Genomic DNA, 19,246 nt, shown 5'->3' with positions numbered 1-19,246 from the left:
CCTACTTTTCATGGTTATTTGAATATTGAATTCACTCTAAAGACTTGGGCATTTTGTCATTGTCTTTTCTTGCCATGGGAAAACACGACTTCACACGGGATGCCCTCTTGATTGAAGAGAGAAGGAGAAAGTGATTGAGTCCCTAGGAAGGCAGTGCCCTTGTAAAGGACAGGGGACTTAGGAGAACTGACTTTCTCCAGTGATCCCCCACGAGTTACCCCATGTCTCCATGAACAGCTTTTCAACTCCTGCTAGCAGAAGCCCGAAGTATTAGTAATAAGGGGAACTACAAGTCTCTAAAACTATCTTTAAAAGCTAACTACAGTCTACAGACAATGCAAAATCAAACCAAGGGTCATTCTCCAATCAACAGTTCAGTGTGTGGGAAACAATGTTCCACAAAATTCAATAAGGTCAGTCCCTTGATGAGACTGCTCGCCAGCATTCGGCAGCTGTCCTTTGTGCACAGGGTCAGGCTTCACTTTGTTTAACCACAGTGCATGATCAGATAAATATTTGAGTTTGTGGCTGCAGAGCGCTGTCACAGAGACGCTCAGGGTCATCCTGATACTGTGCAAAGCTTATCTTGGACAGGGCATGACCTCTTTGCAAATACGATCCACTGGGACAGATGTGATGTGTGTGTGTGTGTGTGTGTATGTGTGTTTCCCTTATCAGGATATTTGCAAGATGCCAACAAGATAAAATGGTGTCAATCTCTGTAGCAACACTAGAAGTTAAATATCTTAAAACAATTGTGGCATGTCAGGAATACAAGATGGAATATTTTCCATGAATGTTACACTTCATATCAAGTCTGAAAACCAGGCACACTTTAACAGTTTTATTTTTAGTGGCCAGGGTAAGGAACAGATTTCATTAATGCTTTAGGGAAGTTATTTTCTTCAACAGAGTTCTAAGTTTTATACTAAAATAGTCTAGACTGCTCTTAAAATTTATTAAGCTGTCTTGTCAGCCCAGAAACCTTCTGCAACTTATTGTAAATATAATTAAAACAAGTTTGCATATATGTGAATACATTGCATATGCAAAACATTCCATTATTGACACTCTGAAGGTTTCCATCTGATTCTGCTCGGAACTTCAGCTTGGACAAGTTAATGAAACATGATCTATCTTCAAATTTATGAAAGAGCAGCTTTCTTCCTATAATTCTGAGCACATTTTCCTTATAGTGTGTATAATAATCTTCTTTAATTGGATTTATTTTTTTCCACACTAGGCCCTGCATGGCCTAGTTTCCATTTTTTTCTCACATCGTCTTTGAGTGTTATTTGCAAATCACTTTTCTGGGATTTAATTTCAATGGTAGGTTGGTTTCATTTCAATTTTTTTTCTATTATTTTAATTTTATTTGCCAATTTGCCTTTAAATACCCTTAAGCTATAAAGTTGTGGGTGCGACTTTGCATGTAAATGTGATGTAGGAGGCAAAATTTAATTTGAATCTGTAGAAAGTTTTATGCAAAGAATACAGAGTGACTGTAATTTGTTATTTGTGTTTTCTAAAGTATGTATGTTTAAAAGGTAAATACAGTAGTTGGCCAAGAGTTAAGGAAAGGTAGTGCTCATGTAATTTTATTATATTTAGTCTTTGGGAAAATATATTTTACAAGCAACACCAATGACTATAATTTCAGAGCTTATAAACCTTTTTGTTTGAGGTGATCAATGGAATCATTAAAGTGATTTTTTTTTTAAGGCTAGAGAGCTAGCACACACAATATGGGAGCTTGTGGTGACCTGTAATAAATATAGATTAAAAATAGATTATTACCTGTCTAGCTGACTGACTTGAATTTAAGTCAGTGGCACACCTGTTACTCTGCTGTTGTTGGGTGTAGGGGCAAACGATTATCTTACTTTACAGTGTTTATGGGGAAAAAGTAACTTGTAGTAAATGTCAGTTTTGAGAACATGGTTTTCTCTTTTGTGTGTTTTACACATCATAGGTTGGAGAATGACCCAGGAGTAGAACTACGGTGATAAAAATCATACTGACCTTGAATGGGGTGGGGGACTGTGGGTAAAACACGCTCTAAAGGGGAAAAACGGCAAACATCACGGAGGGTTTAAATACACACACATTCTCAAGGTTAATTGCTCAAACAATTACAGAACAGGAATTTCCACGCCTATAGAATCTTATCTCCTGTACAGTGTTTATTTGTTCTTCCTGTTAAAGAATCAAAGACATCAGTGAAATTATCAATATAAAACCTTCTTTTTTTTTTTCAATTATAGTAAGAGTACGGAGCCAACACCAGCGGTAACTCTCACATAGGATCTTCTCCTCTGCTAGAAAACTCAATACCAAGGCACTTTCTTTTTAGAAAGAGGGAGTTGAGCAGGTTATAGAAGTTATGAGATCTTTCTTGGGCCTGATTCAGGTCAAGTGCCAAGTAGAAAAAAATGATTTAATTCTTCACTGTGTATTTGCTACTAAGTTTCAAGCTTTGAAAATAAATGCTTGTAGCATTTATGTAGCAGTTAGAGCCCACTATACTCTCTCTACTGTGTTTTATTTTATCATTACTGTTATTAGTCAGTGTGTTTAAGTGACTCAGCTTAAATTTCCTCATCACACCATTTGTAGTTGGATAAATGCACTCTGCCCTGATCTCACAAGAGCATGCATGTATACTGCTAACCCATGCTGCCTTCTCTCTACTCTCTTCACAACTGCTTCCTTGCTTGTTATCACTGCCTTAAGCCGAACTTGTTATCATCATTTTGGGCTTGTCACACCGCATTAGCTAGTCTTGCTCTCTTCATTCTTTTGGCTTATCCGTCCACAGATCCTTTCTCATTCCTGATTTTCATCCTCATCTTTCCACTAGCATCCCTGCTACTGTTTTAAAGTTTAGAGCAAGATTTATTGGCTCCCACAAGAGCAAACCTAGAAGTGAAGTAGATACCAATTAAAACGAAAAGAAGATTTCGAACTGTTGATTTTCAAAACCAGAAAAGAGCAAGCGTCTTGGGTTTTTGTGTTTCTCGCTTAGATAGGGATGCTTGAGGTCAAAAGCAGTTCAGCAGCTGAGTGGGAGATGGGAGGGAGAGTCTCTGCTGTTGGCCCTAGAAGTACAGGCTGTGGCTTTTCATATGGCCTTTTACTCTGGGCTTTCTTTTCCTATTGGCTAGATGGAATGTGTAGCTGCAAGGGCAGTATTGGCCAGCTCTAGTGGATATAACAAGAAAAAAACCACTAAATGGGTGTTAACATTTCACAAGAAAGCACTTCTAATTGACTGTTCCAGAAAGAGAAAAGCTGGAATAGGGATCAAAGTGTTTATATCAAAACAATTTGCTAACTCCGGCTTCATTTAATTACGAATATTACATCAGCATTCCCGGAACTTGTTTCCTTTTGTATCGACAGGGGACAGGGAGTGTCTGAAGGAGTTAGTGCCTGCTCTTCTATACTGTATGGGGTTAGAGCTTTCTAATAGCTTGTTTTATTATGATGTATCTGTAAGAATCTGGTTATGGAGTCTGCTAAGTGTTAACTACCACCCAAAAAAAAAAATGTACCTTTAACACCAAACTCCTAAAATAATAACTTAGAATGTTTTCTGAAGAATAAGGAGAGCCGCTCATTATGAATACTCACTGTGGTCATGGACAGCTTGGGAAGTTTTTAAAATCTAGTCAATTGCAAGATTTTAAGTTAATGATCTCTTAAAAGTATAAAGTAAATGAAAAAGCACCTCCCAAACATAGGTACAGAATGGACCAGTGTAGATGTCTTTATTTTATTCTTTTACCTTTATAGTCTTGATGCATTAACAATACACATGTTTCTCTGAGTTGATTAACAGAACTTTCCTTTAATGTGGAAAAAAGCCATTAGCCTGGAATGTTAGTTGAGAATCTCGAAGTTCCAATGATTTAGATCCCTAGTCTAGGGACCAGTGGACCCAGGCTGATGGGAGTTAGTGGAGCAGGAGGAATGAGAAACAGTGTTCTGCACCGTGAAGAAACAGAACATTAATGAGCCAGGAGAAAGGCCCCATGAAGGGAAGAGGAAGAAATTTGATGTTGCTTCATCTCTACACTGTGACAAGCTGAAACTCCTGCCATTTTGGTCTACATAAATAAATAATATGTTGGTCTAGAAACTGGCCTCTGTCCGTTAAGTCAGGCTCAAACTTAAATCTCAAGCTCAGTTTATACATCACTTCGTTTCACTAATGACACAATCGCCATGCAACAAGGAACCATGAAAACATAGTGGGGTCATCCTGACGGATAAAGACAAGCATGTGGGGCAAGCGCTTTATGTAAGCATCTCTTGGGAAGAAGTAATAACAGTGAAATAATTGCCCTTATTTTGCCTCCCTTAAGGGAAGCACTGGGACAAGGTACCTCCCTCATCTTGTGGGTAAATCTCAGCTCTGAGCATAAGAACACTGAGATGGTGATAACCCATAATAGACGATGAAAACTTCTCATTTCATCGGAAGAAATCCATGTCTTCAGTTATGGCATGAACAGACTAAGGAGCTGAATCCCAGCCCATGTACATTGTGCCACTGGATTTACACATTTAGAAAAAAAAATGTGAAAAGTACCACTTTTTCAGGCAAGAAAAAAAATTATGTAAAAGGTATTATTCAAATATATACACTAGAATAAACTTTGGCAGAGTGCGAGAATGTGTGAAGGAGACAAACGAAAGGAAAATGCTTCTGGCTTAGGAAGAAAGTATTATGAACACAACTTATTCTTGCACTGTTGTTCAGCCATTTTGACCCCCCTGGAGAGGTGACTAGGGAGCGGAGAAGGATACATATACATGTTGCTGAGGACAAGGGACGGCAGACTGACACTGCAGAAGTCAGGGTGTCACGGCGGTGGACAGGGTGGGAAATGTGCTGACCCGCCATCAAGGATGAATAATCATGAACTCAGGGACTCTGGCTCTGGGTCTCTACCTGCTGCTGCCTCTGGCTGGCAGTGGCTCACCAGCTGCTCTATCTGCTCTGGCCTAGCTTGGTCAGCAGGGCACCCTGCTGCCCACACAGTGCTTCTGTCAGTGCATCTGGCTACAGAGCCCCCTCCTGAAACTGGTGGGCAGAGCAGCACCAGCTGCCCTGTCCAGGCCCTTCCTCCCATTTGCCTTTCCTCTCATTGACTTTGGGTGTGAAGAATGGACACTGTACTTACGCATGCCCCTTCTTCCTTTTCTCTTTCCTTCTCCTTTACCCTCTCCCCTACATCCTTTCTCTGCCTGCTCCCTCCATCTTCCTGTCTCCTTTTCCTAATTATTTCAGGCTTGTGCAAACTGAGCCACTGTAAAGCACCGTGTTCAAGATTCTAGCTACGCAGGTTGTGATGGGGTGCTCTCTGAACCTAACTGATGGAATTGGGTTGGGCAGGAAGGCACACTGTTTTTATTGCAAAGGGCAAACTCTCTTCCTTGAAGTTCCTAGCTGGGCTTTGGTTTTAAGCAACAGAGTTGTTGATTGCCTAATTTTCTACAATGGCAATAGCTCCTTTCACTTCAAAACCTGGTGGCATTCGTCTGGTATTTACTAAGTACACAACATCTCAACTTTACCATTAAGTGGGGAAACAATCCCTAACCAAGGTGAAGGCCTATGCTGTGTATACAAAACTGGTCCTTATACATGACACTGTGTAGAGGGTAGTATGGGACCACTGGGGCTACGACCTCCACCGATCACAGTACTGTGAACTTCATAATTGAAGATGACTTGACCCAAATCATAAAGCTCCTTATGATATGAAACATTTGACCAACTCCCCGATTCTTAGCTTAAATACTGAAGTTCTCTATGACTCCTGATATTTAATTTTCCCATGTTAAGTCCTTTCATGGGTTGTTGCAATGGGCCAGTCCCTTTCACCACATCCCACAAGTGTCTCTACTGTCTACGGTCCAGCCCTTGCTCCGCTCCTCTGTGTGAGTATTTTCTCAACTTTTCCCTCCTGGGCCTTAAGGCAATGTTTTATTTGTTACTTGAACTGCATAGATAGCATGTTTTCCTTATGAGAAGGATGAGAAGAAAATATATCTCAATGTGTTGTATAATTAATTGTTCATTTTCCTAAATCATCTGGCTGTTGCATTTTCTACATTTTGATCTCCTTGAAATCATTTTTGTTAAGGGCATGATGTGCTACTTGAGCAGGTTCCCTTAGGGTTGTCAGAATCTCAGACTTATCATTTTAGGTAGGGCTTGCCTGTACCTCTGGAGTTCCTTATGTCAAGAAGGATTGGGGTAACTACGTCTCTTAATGCAGAGTTCCCTAAGGGTCTGCTGGAGCTCTCCAGTTGAAGAGCTGTTGTCTCCAGTTGAAGAAGAGAATATTTACATTTAGTCTTTAGAGACAAGTAAACAGGACATGAGTTTTCAACCTCACACTGATGTGGCATTTAGATAGCTATACCCCATCAAACTACCACAGACAAAAGCTAGGGGCTTAAGAATGAGAAACTTAAGGCCACCTTTAGGGTAGTTTGTGGTTGTTGTTTTACAAAAGTAATGTTAGATCTTCAGCAATTTTCAAAGAACTTTAATACTTTCCTTCAAGGGAACTCTCGCTTAAATTGATTTTTCTTCCAAGAATCTGTTTTTCCCCCTTGAAGGCTCATATCTAAATTGAATACAGTATCTTTCCTAGCCATAGTATTTTTTTTTCTAATTGAGAAAGAAAAAAAAAGCTTTTAGTGATTTGTTATTTTAAAGCAATAATAAAACTTTTAAAGCATTTTCTATTTGATCTGAGCGAATTTTGTGGCTCAGAAGGTTCTAACCATCTGCTTCACTTATCCTGAAATATAAAACACCCATATTATCGTCTTTCCATGACCCCATTCCTTATCCACTGTCTCTCCGGGACATTTGAATCTGGAATTATCGCTACCTGACCAAGAAGAATGTGGAGTTAAAGGCATGACTGTACGTGCTGCCAGTAAGCAGGACTCCAAGGTGGGGTCTCTTAACATCCAAGCCTTTAAAAGGATTGATTGCTTCTCTGCCATCTTTTCGGGTCTTCTCTGATCTTTAGAAATGCTCCCTTTTCCTTTAGTCTTCTTCTGCTGCAAATGGTGTATCAGAAAGATACACTCCTTGCTGTCCTAGAGAAACCATCCTGCAGTGTCCTTTTTTCTTCAATTTGCATACTATGCTTTAATCATTCATTCTACCCTTCCTCTTCTATTAGAGAAAACACCTTCTTTTTAGAAGACTTCATCCACTCTCACCAGATAGGTTTTTCTTCGCTGGCATATTCTCAGAACTGTCTATTTCCCAGTCCTTAAATTACCCCAGCTTCTTAAAGAGACCCCCACAATACCACAAAACAAATATACATCCTTTGAATATTCTTGAAGAATAACCAACCAGGAAAAAATGATACTATGCAGCACTGATTAAAAACAAAACAAAACAAAACGAAACAAACAAAAAAACCAAAACAACAACCACAAAATAAAAACACACACACATACACACACACAAAAAAAACCAAAAACAAACAAACAAACAAAAAAAACCCCAGAAACAACTGGTCAGTTTTCCAACGTAAGAGAGTTAAAACAGAAAATACTTCTATTTGTAAATCTTGCTGTTTGTGAAGACTGGCAGCCTCCGCTCTGGTGTCAGTGGGGATGTTTTTATTTTTGTATAGGATTACCTTTAACAGATGGGGGTAGTTCTCAAGTCAATATGTGGGAGCTCTCTGACTTCCATGGGGTTAGGCTCTTTTCGGCATACTTACTGAAAAGGACTAGGCTGGCATTGGTGACCCCGAGCTTGTTGGCAGCCACGCAGGTATAGTTGCCGTAGTGTTCCTCAGTGACATTGGTCACCGTCAGGGAGGACTGGCCCTCGGTGCTCTTAATCTCAAGGCCATTTGCACTGTTTATCCTGAGAGTAAGAAATAGAAGAGTTAAGGGGATTCAGACGAAGGGCATGGCTTGGTGGTTTCTTTTTCATCTTTACACTGGAGAGGAAACGGAGTGTTTTCTTTCCTCACGGACTCATTATAATCATGTAACCTCTAGTATCAGAACTGACTGATGACCATCCACAGAGAAGACACTGCAATGGCTGAGTTCCATTAAAACTACATTCAACAATGCTGGAATGCTAGTAAAGTTAGGTATGCCCTGGCTACTCGCATGCCTCACTGGGTGCCTATGCCCATTGATGCCCCTCACGCTATGACTCTCTTCAGACAGAAAAGGGATCTTGGAACTACAGCCACCATTGTTACTACCATCTCATTGGCGGCTGTTGGAGCTACCACCAGGGCATTAGCCATGAGTCATACTGGGCAGACTGCTCAAACCCTGAATAATCATTTAGCCAATGTAGCTCATGCCTTAGTTGTACATAAAGGAATTAATGCTCAACTAAAAGGAAGCTTGATGGTGTTCAATCAGAGGATTGACCTCTTGCAGGAGCAAATTGATACCCTATGGCAAATCACTCAACCTGGCTGTCAATGAAAGTATGCTGGACTTTGTGTCACTAGCATACAACATGAGAATTTTTCCTGCGCTGCAAATCTGTCTAAACAATTGTCGAGCTATATTTTAGGTAATTGGACTGGAGAATTCGATACTATGATGGAGCAGCTGAGAGTGGCCATTGTCACAGTAAATTCTACCGGAGTGGACGCAGGACTAGCCAGAGGATTATCAACATGGATTGCTGCAGCCATGAATCATCTGAAGGAATGGGCGGGCATGGGAGAGTTAGCAGGCCTTCTGGTGTTGGTCTCCTTGGTTTGCCTGTGGTATATATGCAAGATTAGAGTCTCACAACAGTGTGATGCAGCCATGATCATTCAGGCCTTTACAGCCATTGAAGCAGGACATTCTCCCCAAGCATGGTTGGATACCATAAAAAGCTAAAATGATACGCTCAGGATGCGAGGCTAAGCACTGCACTCAGGGTCAGCCGCTTTGGACCCAGAGAAGAGCATGTCTGATTGCATGCGGGTTGATGCCCCAGGTCCCGCCTCTGAGAAAAAGGTATCGGACGGTCTGATGCTCTTTGGGTGGATGACACCTAAATGAACATCTGTACAAAGTCCCAATTTATTTCTAATATCAGAGATCAGACCTCTACTCTTGCCTGATGCGTCTAAAACAAAAAGGGGGAACTGTAGAGAGCTGCGGAATGCTATGCCTTAAAGATGGAGCTGGTTTCCGCCTTCCACCTTCCCGATGGTGAGTGCTCTCTGTCAGGAACAACTCCACATTTGGCTAAGGCCGAGGATCTGGCTTGCTTCCATGTATGTGGACCTATCTGCATTGCCCCCGTGGCACGCCTGGGTTGGCTACCCAGAGGCTATTTAAGCTGTGGGCTGGCTTTCCCCGGGGTCCGAGGATTGTTCAATGTTCCTGAATAAACTGCATTGAAAAAAAAAAAAAAAAGAAAAGGGAAAAAAAAAAAAAAAAAAAAAAAAAAAAAAAAAAAAAACTACATTCAAGAAAAATACATAGGTGGAACTTAGCTTTTGAAGCATATTTCTCACTATTTAAATTTATCCGAGTGCTTTTTGGTTCAGCTTAAGGGCTATAATCCCCAAGTGATGTAAAAAAGAAGATGTTGAAAAGGAGTAAGTTCATTACAGATGAGTGAGGTCTTGCTGTTAGGCCCTGGAAGATCTTGAGATTATGATTGGAACTTGGGATATATAAGGTTTAGTGTGTTTGGCACGTACCTGGTGTCATCCCGGTACCACTCAAAGTCAGGTGCAGGCACCGCGGAGGCCTCACATTTGAGGGAAGCTTGTCGCCCTGTGGTGGCTTCATTGCTCTTGGACTCCGTGATGGTGGGTGGATCTGTAGCAAGGGCAGACAGAGGGGTTTATTATGTGAGAGCAAAGGATGCTCTGGGCACAAAGGGCTGCTGTAGGAGAATCTGTAGGAAAAATGAGCCGGGCAAGGTTCTAAAATTGTTACCCAGGGGTACAGTTACCAAAGGCGGCTGGTTGGAGAGAGACAGAAAAGCGATTATGTGAAAGCATCAGTGACATGCCTCATGATCAGGTAAATGAGACTGGTCACCAGCAAGCTAAAATAAAGTGAAAAATGATGGATAGAATGTAGAGTTGGCTTACATAAAGAAACACTCATTGGCATTTTATGTGGATGAAACCCAATGGCTCCTTTCCTTTCCTTCTCAATCATTCCGATTGAAGTTTATGTTATTTACAGTTTTTTTTTTCAAAAAGTCATGAAAACAAAGGATATGGCATTTTTAGGATTTATTTATTTTTAGTTACATGTATGTGCGCACGTCTCTCTGTGGGTGTGTATAGATGAGTTGAGTGCTGGAGCCCATTTTGCTCACAGAAGGTACTGGACATTCTGGAGCTGGAGTTAAGGTAGCCACCTGACATGAATGTTTGGAAACTCATGGCTTCTCCAAGAGCAGTGCTTGTACTTAATCACTGGGCGAATATGTAATTTGACCGTTTTCTTTTCCTTATTGCTATTATTTCTACTGTTAACAATGGCTTTGAGGAGCCTGATGAAAATAAAAGGGTTAAGCTGCTCCCAATCTGAAACTTTGCTGTATGTGGTCAAAGGACTCCAGAAACTAAAAGCAAGAAAACTTCAATGAGGTCATTGTTTTGATCTTTGTTCTCATGTGAGCCCTTCTGTTACTAGGACACAATCTAATTTTGGTTTTTATGTATGAGTTGCATTATGATGTGCCTCACAGTGGACGGAAGACCTGCTTGCATTAGCCCTTCACTGTCACTGACCATTGGATACCTGATTTGCATTTATTTACTTTTTTGCCTTTGTCTGGGTCTATGAAAATTGTAACTGACCTGAGATGAAGTAAGAAAAAACAATTAATCTGTTAGCCTAATTTGCCAAGATTCTCTGTGAACAGTCCTACTAAGGTGAAGTGAGACAGGATGGGAGCCATGATCTCTCGGGTACAATGATAGTGTTTTTTATCTGTGTAAAATTTGAGAGTAAGATTTTCCAGGTCAGGGGGTTTGACTCAGTCAGTAAAGCTCTTCCCTTGTAAACATAAGATCCCAAGTTTGAATCCAACACCCATGAAACAATACTGCCCATAATCTTATGAGCTTGTAATCCTAGGTATAGGGAGGTGGAGATAGAAGGATGCCCTAGGGATTGCTGGTCAGGAAATCTAGCCTAACTGAAGAGTTCTAGGCAATTAAAGAATCTGATGGCATTCCTGAAGATGACACTTGAAGTTGTCCTCAGGTCCTTATGTACATATGCACCTGTATAAACACACACACTCACACACACACACACACACACACACACACACACACACACACACATACACACACACACCCTACATCCTAAGGCTATGACAGAGACACATAAAAAGGGAACTTTTTCATCCCACAGGTTATTTTCCAGGAAATAGTACCTTTCCATGTGAGTGCCTGTGAAAAATAAGCTCAGATTTTGTGAAGGAAAAGTTAATTAACGAAATAAACTCTACTATGCACACGTTATTTCAATACCTGGACTATACTGTTTCAGATTTTTTTTCTCCTTACAGTTTGAAAATCATTTTTAAAGTTCTCTGTCTACAGAAACTCTGGTCCTGAGTTAGAATCATGTGCAACGTCAGGTCAGCCTGATGTTTCCTCCCATCTCCCATCTCATTAGTATGGATTTTTTTTTTTTTTTTTTTTTTTTTTTTTTTTTTTTTTTGGTTTTTGCCACTGTCAGAGAGAAAAGAATAAGAAGACATTTGGATAATGCAGTCAAACCATATGCAAACAATAGACTATGGCTTTGTTGTTATTGGTATTGTTTTGCATTGGACTTAGCTACTCATTTTCTTAGAAGCAATAAATGAGAAGATGATATATTGCAAAGCTAAAGAGACGAAAAATAACCACAAATGCTGAACTAAAAGTAGAGGTCCTGGGACATATTTTTGGTGTGGTTGAATGGACCTCTCATTACACTCTATCTCCTGGACCTTGTCTTAACTCTTAGTTAGGAAGTGAACTGCACTTTACAATTTTTTTATCAATCCTCTCAGCCCATTGTTTAAAACTGGGCTATTAATATTATCATAACACATGTCTTTTCACACTTTTAACCATTCTCGCCTTAAAATTGTTAGTGCTCTAGATAATTCATCTTTCTACTCTATGGTTAGGGTCAGGTGTGGGAAATCTGAAATCTCTGTTTTGAGCTTAGTCTTAGCCAGACCTGTGCTTTGTAGAACCATCTGCATGAGTTTAAGCCCTTTCTTCCTTTATCTTTTCAAAGGAGACGGCTTAAAATGATCAGCAAAGTTCCATTGAAAAGTCTTTCTATGATTGGCTCTGTAGGTCATTAAAGCCCATCCGTTCAAAGGATAATGCATGAATTGGGTATATTTGTGCTGATGGTAGAACTATTGGTAGGAGGGAAGGAGCATAAAATAGAGGAGGTTATACGTTTAGATTTAATTTTGATATTCTTGAGCTCAAATTGAGGCTTGGCCCCTCATTGTTCTCCCTTATTAGAGAGTTTAGTGCTCTGCCCAGAGTCACACTGCTTCAATTTCCTCATCAATAAAGTGCTGGAACTAGCAGCAGGGAGGCCCATTTGGAAGCTGACAAAGGGATTTAGAAATATTCTGCACCAGGTTTATGATAAAAAGATTGGAAGGAGAAACAGATTTGAAATATATAGAGCCTCAGAAATGATCACCTGGCTCTAAAGTGAAAGGGAAGAAGGAGCAAAAGGATAACACTCAGGCTTCTTCGGTTTTGACATCCAGAGATGCCGTCACCAAAAGTGGTAGAAGTAGGCCCAGGGACTTGAATTTGGCGGAATGTATGAGGACCCGAGTTTAGAGAACCAGCACCCATTACAAAGTTAAGTGTGTTGGTGCATGTCTGCAATGCCAGGATAGGGTAGGGCCAGAGAGATTACTGGCCAAAAACCACGGCCGGTTGGTGGACTCCACATTCAGTGAGAAACTCTGTCTTAACAGCAGGAATGGTAAAGCAATAAGGTCCAGAAGAACAGAGGAAGACACTCGAGGTAGATCTCTGTCCTTCACACATATGCACACAGTTGTGAACCTATATACACACATGTACACATGTGTATACATGCACACACATGAACACATGAACATATATGTATCAATCACGCATACACCCACAAAGTAGATGAATGAATAAGGTAGAGATGACCAACAGTGTAGTAACTCAGTGCACATAGTTTTGCATCCTCACTTACTTTCACCATTTTCATGTTCTTCAGACACCCATGCCATCACAGTTTGTAGCACAATAGCCCTTGTGCTACAAGGGTAGGAAAGACAATTTTTCTTCTGGTTCTATAGTTTACTTAATTATTTAATATGGAAACTGAAGTGTTTTTTTTTTTTTTTTTTTTTTTTTTGAGACAGGATTTCACTGCGCACCCTTGGCTGTCCTGGGACTCTGTAGACCAGGCCAGCCTCAATCCAACGGCCTCTGCCTCCTGAGTGCTGAGATTGAAGGTATTTGCCACCCCTGCCTGATGGGAAATGAATATTAACACATGTTTGTTTCTGCAGCTACATGCATATAATTGACAAATCCTTAGTGAAGACTGATATTTCATTACTCTGCCATTTACCCAGTCAAGGAAAAACAAAACAAAACAAAACACCTACGCCCTTTCATGCCATCACCATGTTTCTCCAAGCTCTAACATATTAACATGCTATTGTTGTGGTGCACTTTTTCAAATACAGAGTATTTTTTCAAATACTCTGCCATAGTATCAGGAACATAGGTCCCAGATGCATAATTTCACAGAACATGCCTTGCTCTGCTAAAGTCCATGGAGTTATTTAATGTTCTTATTACTTGGGGGATATATATATACACACACACACAGGTGTGTGTGTGTGTGTGTGTGTGTGTGTGTGTGTGTGTTTCTGACTAAAAACATTGGGAACACACTGGGCCTGTATGTCTCATCTTTTCTCTCTGTCCTGTCTGGCTTTTGTCTGTCTTTGTCTTGGAGATAGTGTCTCACTTTGTTGTCTCACTCTGTTTGTCCTTGGACTCAAGACCCTTCTGTTTTAAAAGATTAGCTCTTTTTCCTTTTAGAATTTAGCTTTTGGCCATGGAGCTGGGGTCTTCTGGTTCTGAAAGATGGATCTAGAATCTCTCCTTCCTGCTCTCATACAGGCAGACATGACAGTCCAGGGTGCTTGGGGCGTGTATGGCTAGTTGAATATGCTAAGGTACTAACTACTTGGTACTATTTCTATTTTGACCTTTACCAGTGGAGCATTTAGCCTTTAAAATTTGTTCTTATTTCTGAATTTATTTAGCATGTGAGCAGATAGGGAACAAGCTGCTTATTAACCCATTAAAGGTCTCTGCATGGGAAGAAGCTGGCTAGAAACTTGGGTTAAGTGCATTGAATTAAGAAACAGATGATTCCGGTCAATCATCAAGTCTAACCATATTCTTCCTTCTTTTAAAACCAGCGAGTTCCTTTTATCAAATTCAGTTTACAGCTACTGACATGTAGTACAAAAGCGTGTTACTCCTCTTATTTCTCAAATGCTATCCTAGTTCAGGTCTTCTTCCATGGCTAATGGAAATGGACATTTCAAAGTTCATTTGGAATAAATTCTGTGTAGGCGAGGCTTATGAAGATTATTATGAATTATATTGTAGCATGCCTGGTAGAGTTAAAATAATAGGTTTCCCTGTTGAAAATATGGCTATAATAAAAGTGTGGTTCTTACAAATTCTGCAAAGAGAGATTCTTTGCATGATGTTGGAAGAGCGTACAATTGTCAAATGATCCCTCCAGTTTTTATTACTTCAAAATTTTAGGTCCTGAAATCATTAATCAGGGCTTCCTTATTCTTATATCACTGATGATGACGAAATTCTTTCCATCAGAATGATGATGATAAAGATAACAGTGGCTAACGCAAAAACCCTCGTTCATTTAATCTTCTTAATATTGGGAGAGATCACACAAGACCAATAAAGGGTATAATTTACAAGCACTATAGACACCTGTTAGCACTGTTTGAGATGTTAGACATCCTTATTTGTCCAAAGGATAGCCCTAAAGTTAGGCTTTGGTAGTGTTATTTGGAGAAGAAGAAGAGAAACTTGCAGGTTAGTAAACTGTTCAAATTCAAATGACCACTGTTTGCTAAAGTATGGATTTAGATCCAGATTGATCATGTTATGAATCCGTTTGATCTCCTTCTTTGTTTGTTTGACTAAATCCTTTCACTTTTTTCTTTTAGATTTATTTATGTTATGTTTATGAACAGCTTATTCACATGTATATCTGTGCACCACTCACATGTCTGGTGCCCTTTGAGATCAGTGAGGTCAGAAGAGAGCATTGGACCCATTAGAACTGGAGTTATGGATGGTTATAATAGTCCATGGCGATGCGAATACTGGGAATCAAACCTAGGTTCTCTGGGAGAATAGCAAGTGCCATCTCTCCAGTCCCAGGAATAGACTTTTAATAAGAAAAATAATATTATTTAAGGGAGCTTGAAAACTGAATATAGCAGTTTTTTATTTGCGGAACACTGAAAAAAATGGCACAGTGGGTAGTGACATAGTAGGTATTTTTCTACATTAGGAGCCAGAAGATGGTGGCCTGACTTTCTCCTGGGCCTCTTCTGATATCATAGACACCTCTCTCTTCTTAGCCTCCTGCCTGTGGGTGCAGATGATGATGATACCTACCTATCTTGTACCCAGCTGAAAGGGAAACATCATATGAAGTCTTATGTAGAGATGATTTTCAACATCTGAAGCGGTTACATTAATTGCTTTTACCACTATTATCCCCCTTTGTTTGGGTGGAAAGAAAATGATAGAATTTGACTGGGAGTCTTAAGGCTTCCATTCACAAGTTCTTTGACTTTGTGTTAGAGATTGCTTCATATGAGAGAGAGGGGTTGGATAGGGAGAAACTAGAGAGTTGGTGGGTAGGGGAGGTGTTGGAAGATCTGGGAGGATCTGGGAGAGGAGAATAATCATGATTAACGATATTATATGAAATTCTCAAAAAATAAGCGAAAATATTATTTGGAAAATGTAAGACCAGCAAGGAGACTGGATAGGCGTCACCATGAATAACTAGCCTATTTCTGGAAAGTTTGCTCAGTGGTTACATATACTTTCTTCTCTTCCAGAGAATCCAAGTTCTGCTTTCAGATCCAGAGGATCCCATGCCTTCTTTTGGCCTTTGTAGGTGCCCACACACATGCAAATATCCAACAGGCATCTCCAATCTCATGTGCCTATTGTTCAGTAAGGTCTGCTTTCTCTAAATCAACACATGTGTAAGCTGTGGAAAATGTCCATGTTGCATACCCCCCACCATTCATATAGAGTGAGCCAGTTAGTTCTAGATGCAGAGTTGAGCGAAAGGGAGATAAGGAATGAAAGATTGTAAAGGGTGACAATGTGAGTCTCTGGGGGTTGGGGTGAGCTATGAGTAGTCATCGTATATCAGTTGGGGAGGGGGAAGAATGAGACCTAGGAGCAGCCTTTAGGAATTTCCACACAGGACTAGGAAAAAAGCCCATTGTAGGAAGAGTCTGAGTAAAACCAACAGCCTGCATCAATTGAACGTTTCCTATATAATAGGTACTATCCTCAAGACACATTAATGCACAATGGAAGGCACAAATGAGAGGGTAGAAAAAGGATAATGTATTTCAGATGTCAGTTTCAGATTGACATGTGAAAGAAATCTGTGGCTACATAAGACACAAAAAAATCAAAAGTCTTGTCCATTCCATAAATTTCCCCAAATTTATTCAATGGCAAAGATTTTTGAGGCAATGATCTAATTAATTTTCTATAGGTTCCAGGACCTCTCGCCACTTAGGAAATAGTGTTTGCATGTAAAGTGGCTATTTGCAACGATACAGACCTACCACAGAGGCAGGTTATCTAAGAGAAATACAGAGAAGAGTCTACAGGATCCGCTGTGAGAGCAATGGGTGAAACGATTATGCCTCCCTTCCTCACTGTGGTAGCCCCTATGTGTCCTGCAACAAACATCTGTTGACAAACGAGTAAATGAATCAGTGAGTAGCTGTGGGAAGTTGTAAGTGCTAAGATTGCTTTTTGTAGTGGCATCCAGGGTATGTTCATTATGATCATCTCTCTCATCAGTAGTTTTCTTAGCCATCCTGTTTGCCTGACCTAATCCTGAAGCCTGTTTTGAAATGGTAGAGATTTCAGGTTAAATTAAAAAAAGGAAGGTTCAGATGAAGTGACAAAAGGGATCCTGGATATTTTTCTCTAGGTGAGAGCAGGCTTCTATAATTTAGTCCTGGAGAGCTCATCCGTTGACACTATTTTTGGGTACCCTGACTTATCCAAACAGGATTTCTGGTGTGAGGACTGATGTTGTATAAATGTACTTAATGAAGTTTGGAATAAGAAGGTGATTCCAGAGAAATGTGAAATTACAGTGTGTTTTCCTGATTTGTAACCAGCATCATTTATTTACAGAGTTTGGAAAACTATTAAGAGGGACTTTTATTTGAGTTTTCTGACTATACCTTCAGTTAACATTTACTGAATGTTTTTATAGGGCTGGGCTGATTCTTGTGCCTTTTGGTTAGAGCACATTGGCTGTTTAGTTGAACTGTTCTAAGATACTTTTTGGGAATCTGTAGGCTCCGTCCATATTCAGTGATTCGTCACTAGCAAAAGCTCATATTTTCATAAAAGTTTCCTTGAAAATTATCAGTATTTTTTTTTCTCAATCTAAATTACACTTTGGGGACAGTGAAGAGGGAGCAATGTCAGACTAATTGCTTCAATAATAACAGGACCCAGGCGGCCAGCTTTGATCTTGGAAACCATCTACAATCCAGACCACTTTGATGTTTCATACAATGGAAGCATAAATATTTTCTATTTACTACATGATTGGACTTTCAGAAACCTAATTAAGTTGAAGGTCAATTAAGAGAAAATGAAATCTTGACTCCAAAAGTCAGAGAAGAGGTGGCAGATGATAGCATGGCTATGTGTGCATAAAAGAAGTTAACTAACCTAATTATAAACTTATATAAACACCCAGAGAAATTGCCTTTCATGTGAAAAAAAGGACCTAAAGCATTTTATAACATTGAGATCATTAATGCATCTTTGAAACACACCCAGCACTGCAAAAGAATGGTAATACTGACATTTCAAAACTCTATTACTAAAAAATTGGAGACAGCCAGGGATAAAAGCACTTCACAGCTCATCAAATGCAGCCCCTTGCTCTTCAAAATGAGGCCATAAATGTGTAGTTGAGTTCTGTGTCTATTCTTTTCCCTTAGGTACACTGTCGAGTCTTCACTGCCCATTTCAGAAAGCTGAAGTGCTGGCTGGAGCTGGGTACTCAAACTGTAATTCCGAGGAGCTTCAGGACATTCCAGCACAGGCTAAGCCACTTTAAGCAAGATTCCTGAACACCCTAGTTCAGCTCCAAATTTCTAAAGCAAGAATATTTCTACTTATCTCATTGGATTACGGTGACATTAAGTAATATCCTTAAATTCCTTGTAGGAAGCAGTGTGGAGCATCACAGATACTTGAAATTCCTTCTCTTCCTCTTTATCTTTGGGAATTTTGGGTTTTAGTGTCAAGTAGACATGAGGCTGAACCCATTTCCTAACACTTGCTTTCTGTGTTGCTTTGGATAGGTGATTTTTCTGAACTCAAGCTTCAGTTTCTAAAGCTTTGATTATATTATGTTTTCAGGGTTGTTAGAAGAATGGAGAACATTTATGCTGACTCTGACTCATACGTGACGGCGACAAAGACATAAGAAAAAGTGTAACTCATCATGACCTAAAATACACTTTCAAATGTGCATGTGTGTCTGTCTGTTTTGTGTGCATAGATGGGTATATTTGTATGAATGTGATGATAAAGATGCACTCAAGCAGAGGAAGAGAGGATGGAGAAAGAGAGAGAAAGACAGAGAGAGAGGCAGAGAGAGAGAGAGAGATGAGAACATCTTTTTGTCCTGTCATTAGCCAAAATTATGTGGTGTAGGAACTTGAATTTGAATGCTGTAGAAAGTCACTCCTAATTGAGTAAGAAAAACAAATTTTCTATTCCTTTGCTGGGTGACACACATCTTATAGATCCCTTCTTGCTCCCTCCTCCCACTTTGAACTACATCTAAGGAGCCTTTCATCTGACAAGTTCAAAGTATACCGCTTACCTCT

At 39.9% G+C, this 19,246-nt stretch overlaps 1 protein-coding gene and 1 long non-coding RNA gene across 7 annotated transcripts in view; one reads left to right on the top strand and one right to left on the bottom strand.

The window, feature by feature from the left end:
* Positions 1-19,246, bottom strand: part of Lsamp (limbic system associated membrane protein) — a 2,252,234-nt gene that overhangs the window by 28,479 nt on the left and 2,204,509 nt on the right. For 4 of the 6 annotated variants that reach the window (XM_060370403.1, XM_060370407.1, XM_060370405.1 and 1 more), the window contains 3 exons: positions 9,726-9,846; positions 7,770-7,918; positions 2,023-2,058 (listed from right to left, as the gene is read on the bottom strand). In XM_060370403.1, coding sequence (XP_060226386.1) covers positions 2,023-2,058; positions 7,770-7,918; positions 9,726-9,846 — 306 coding nt within the window. The remainder of the gene's footprint in view (positions 1-2,022; positions 2,059-7,769; positions 7,919-9,725; positions 9,847-19,246) is intronic. The other 2 variants (XM_060370406.1, XM_060370408.1) reach the window with 1 other exon arrangement.
* Positions 13,420-18,885, top strand: LOC132648564 (uncharacterized). The gene is made up of 2 exons (XR_009586976.1): positions 13,420-13,516; positions 18,774-18,885. It is a non-coding gene; the product is annotated as an uncharacterized LOC132648564 (long non-coding RNA).

The sequence above is a fragment of the Meriones unguiculatus genome, chromosome 17, assembly GCF_030254825.1.
Source record: "Meriones unguiculatus strain TT.TT164.6M chromosome 17, Bangor_MerUng_6.1, whole genome shotgun sequence".
NCBI lineage: Eukaryota > Metazoa > Chordata > Mammalia > Rodentia > Muridae > Meriones > Meriones unguiculatus.
Note: the sequence above shows the minus strand (reverse complement) of the source record. Positions and strands in the feature narration are given on the sequence as shown.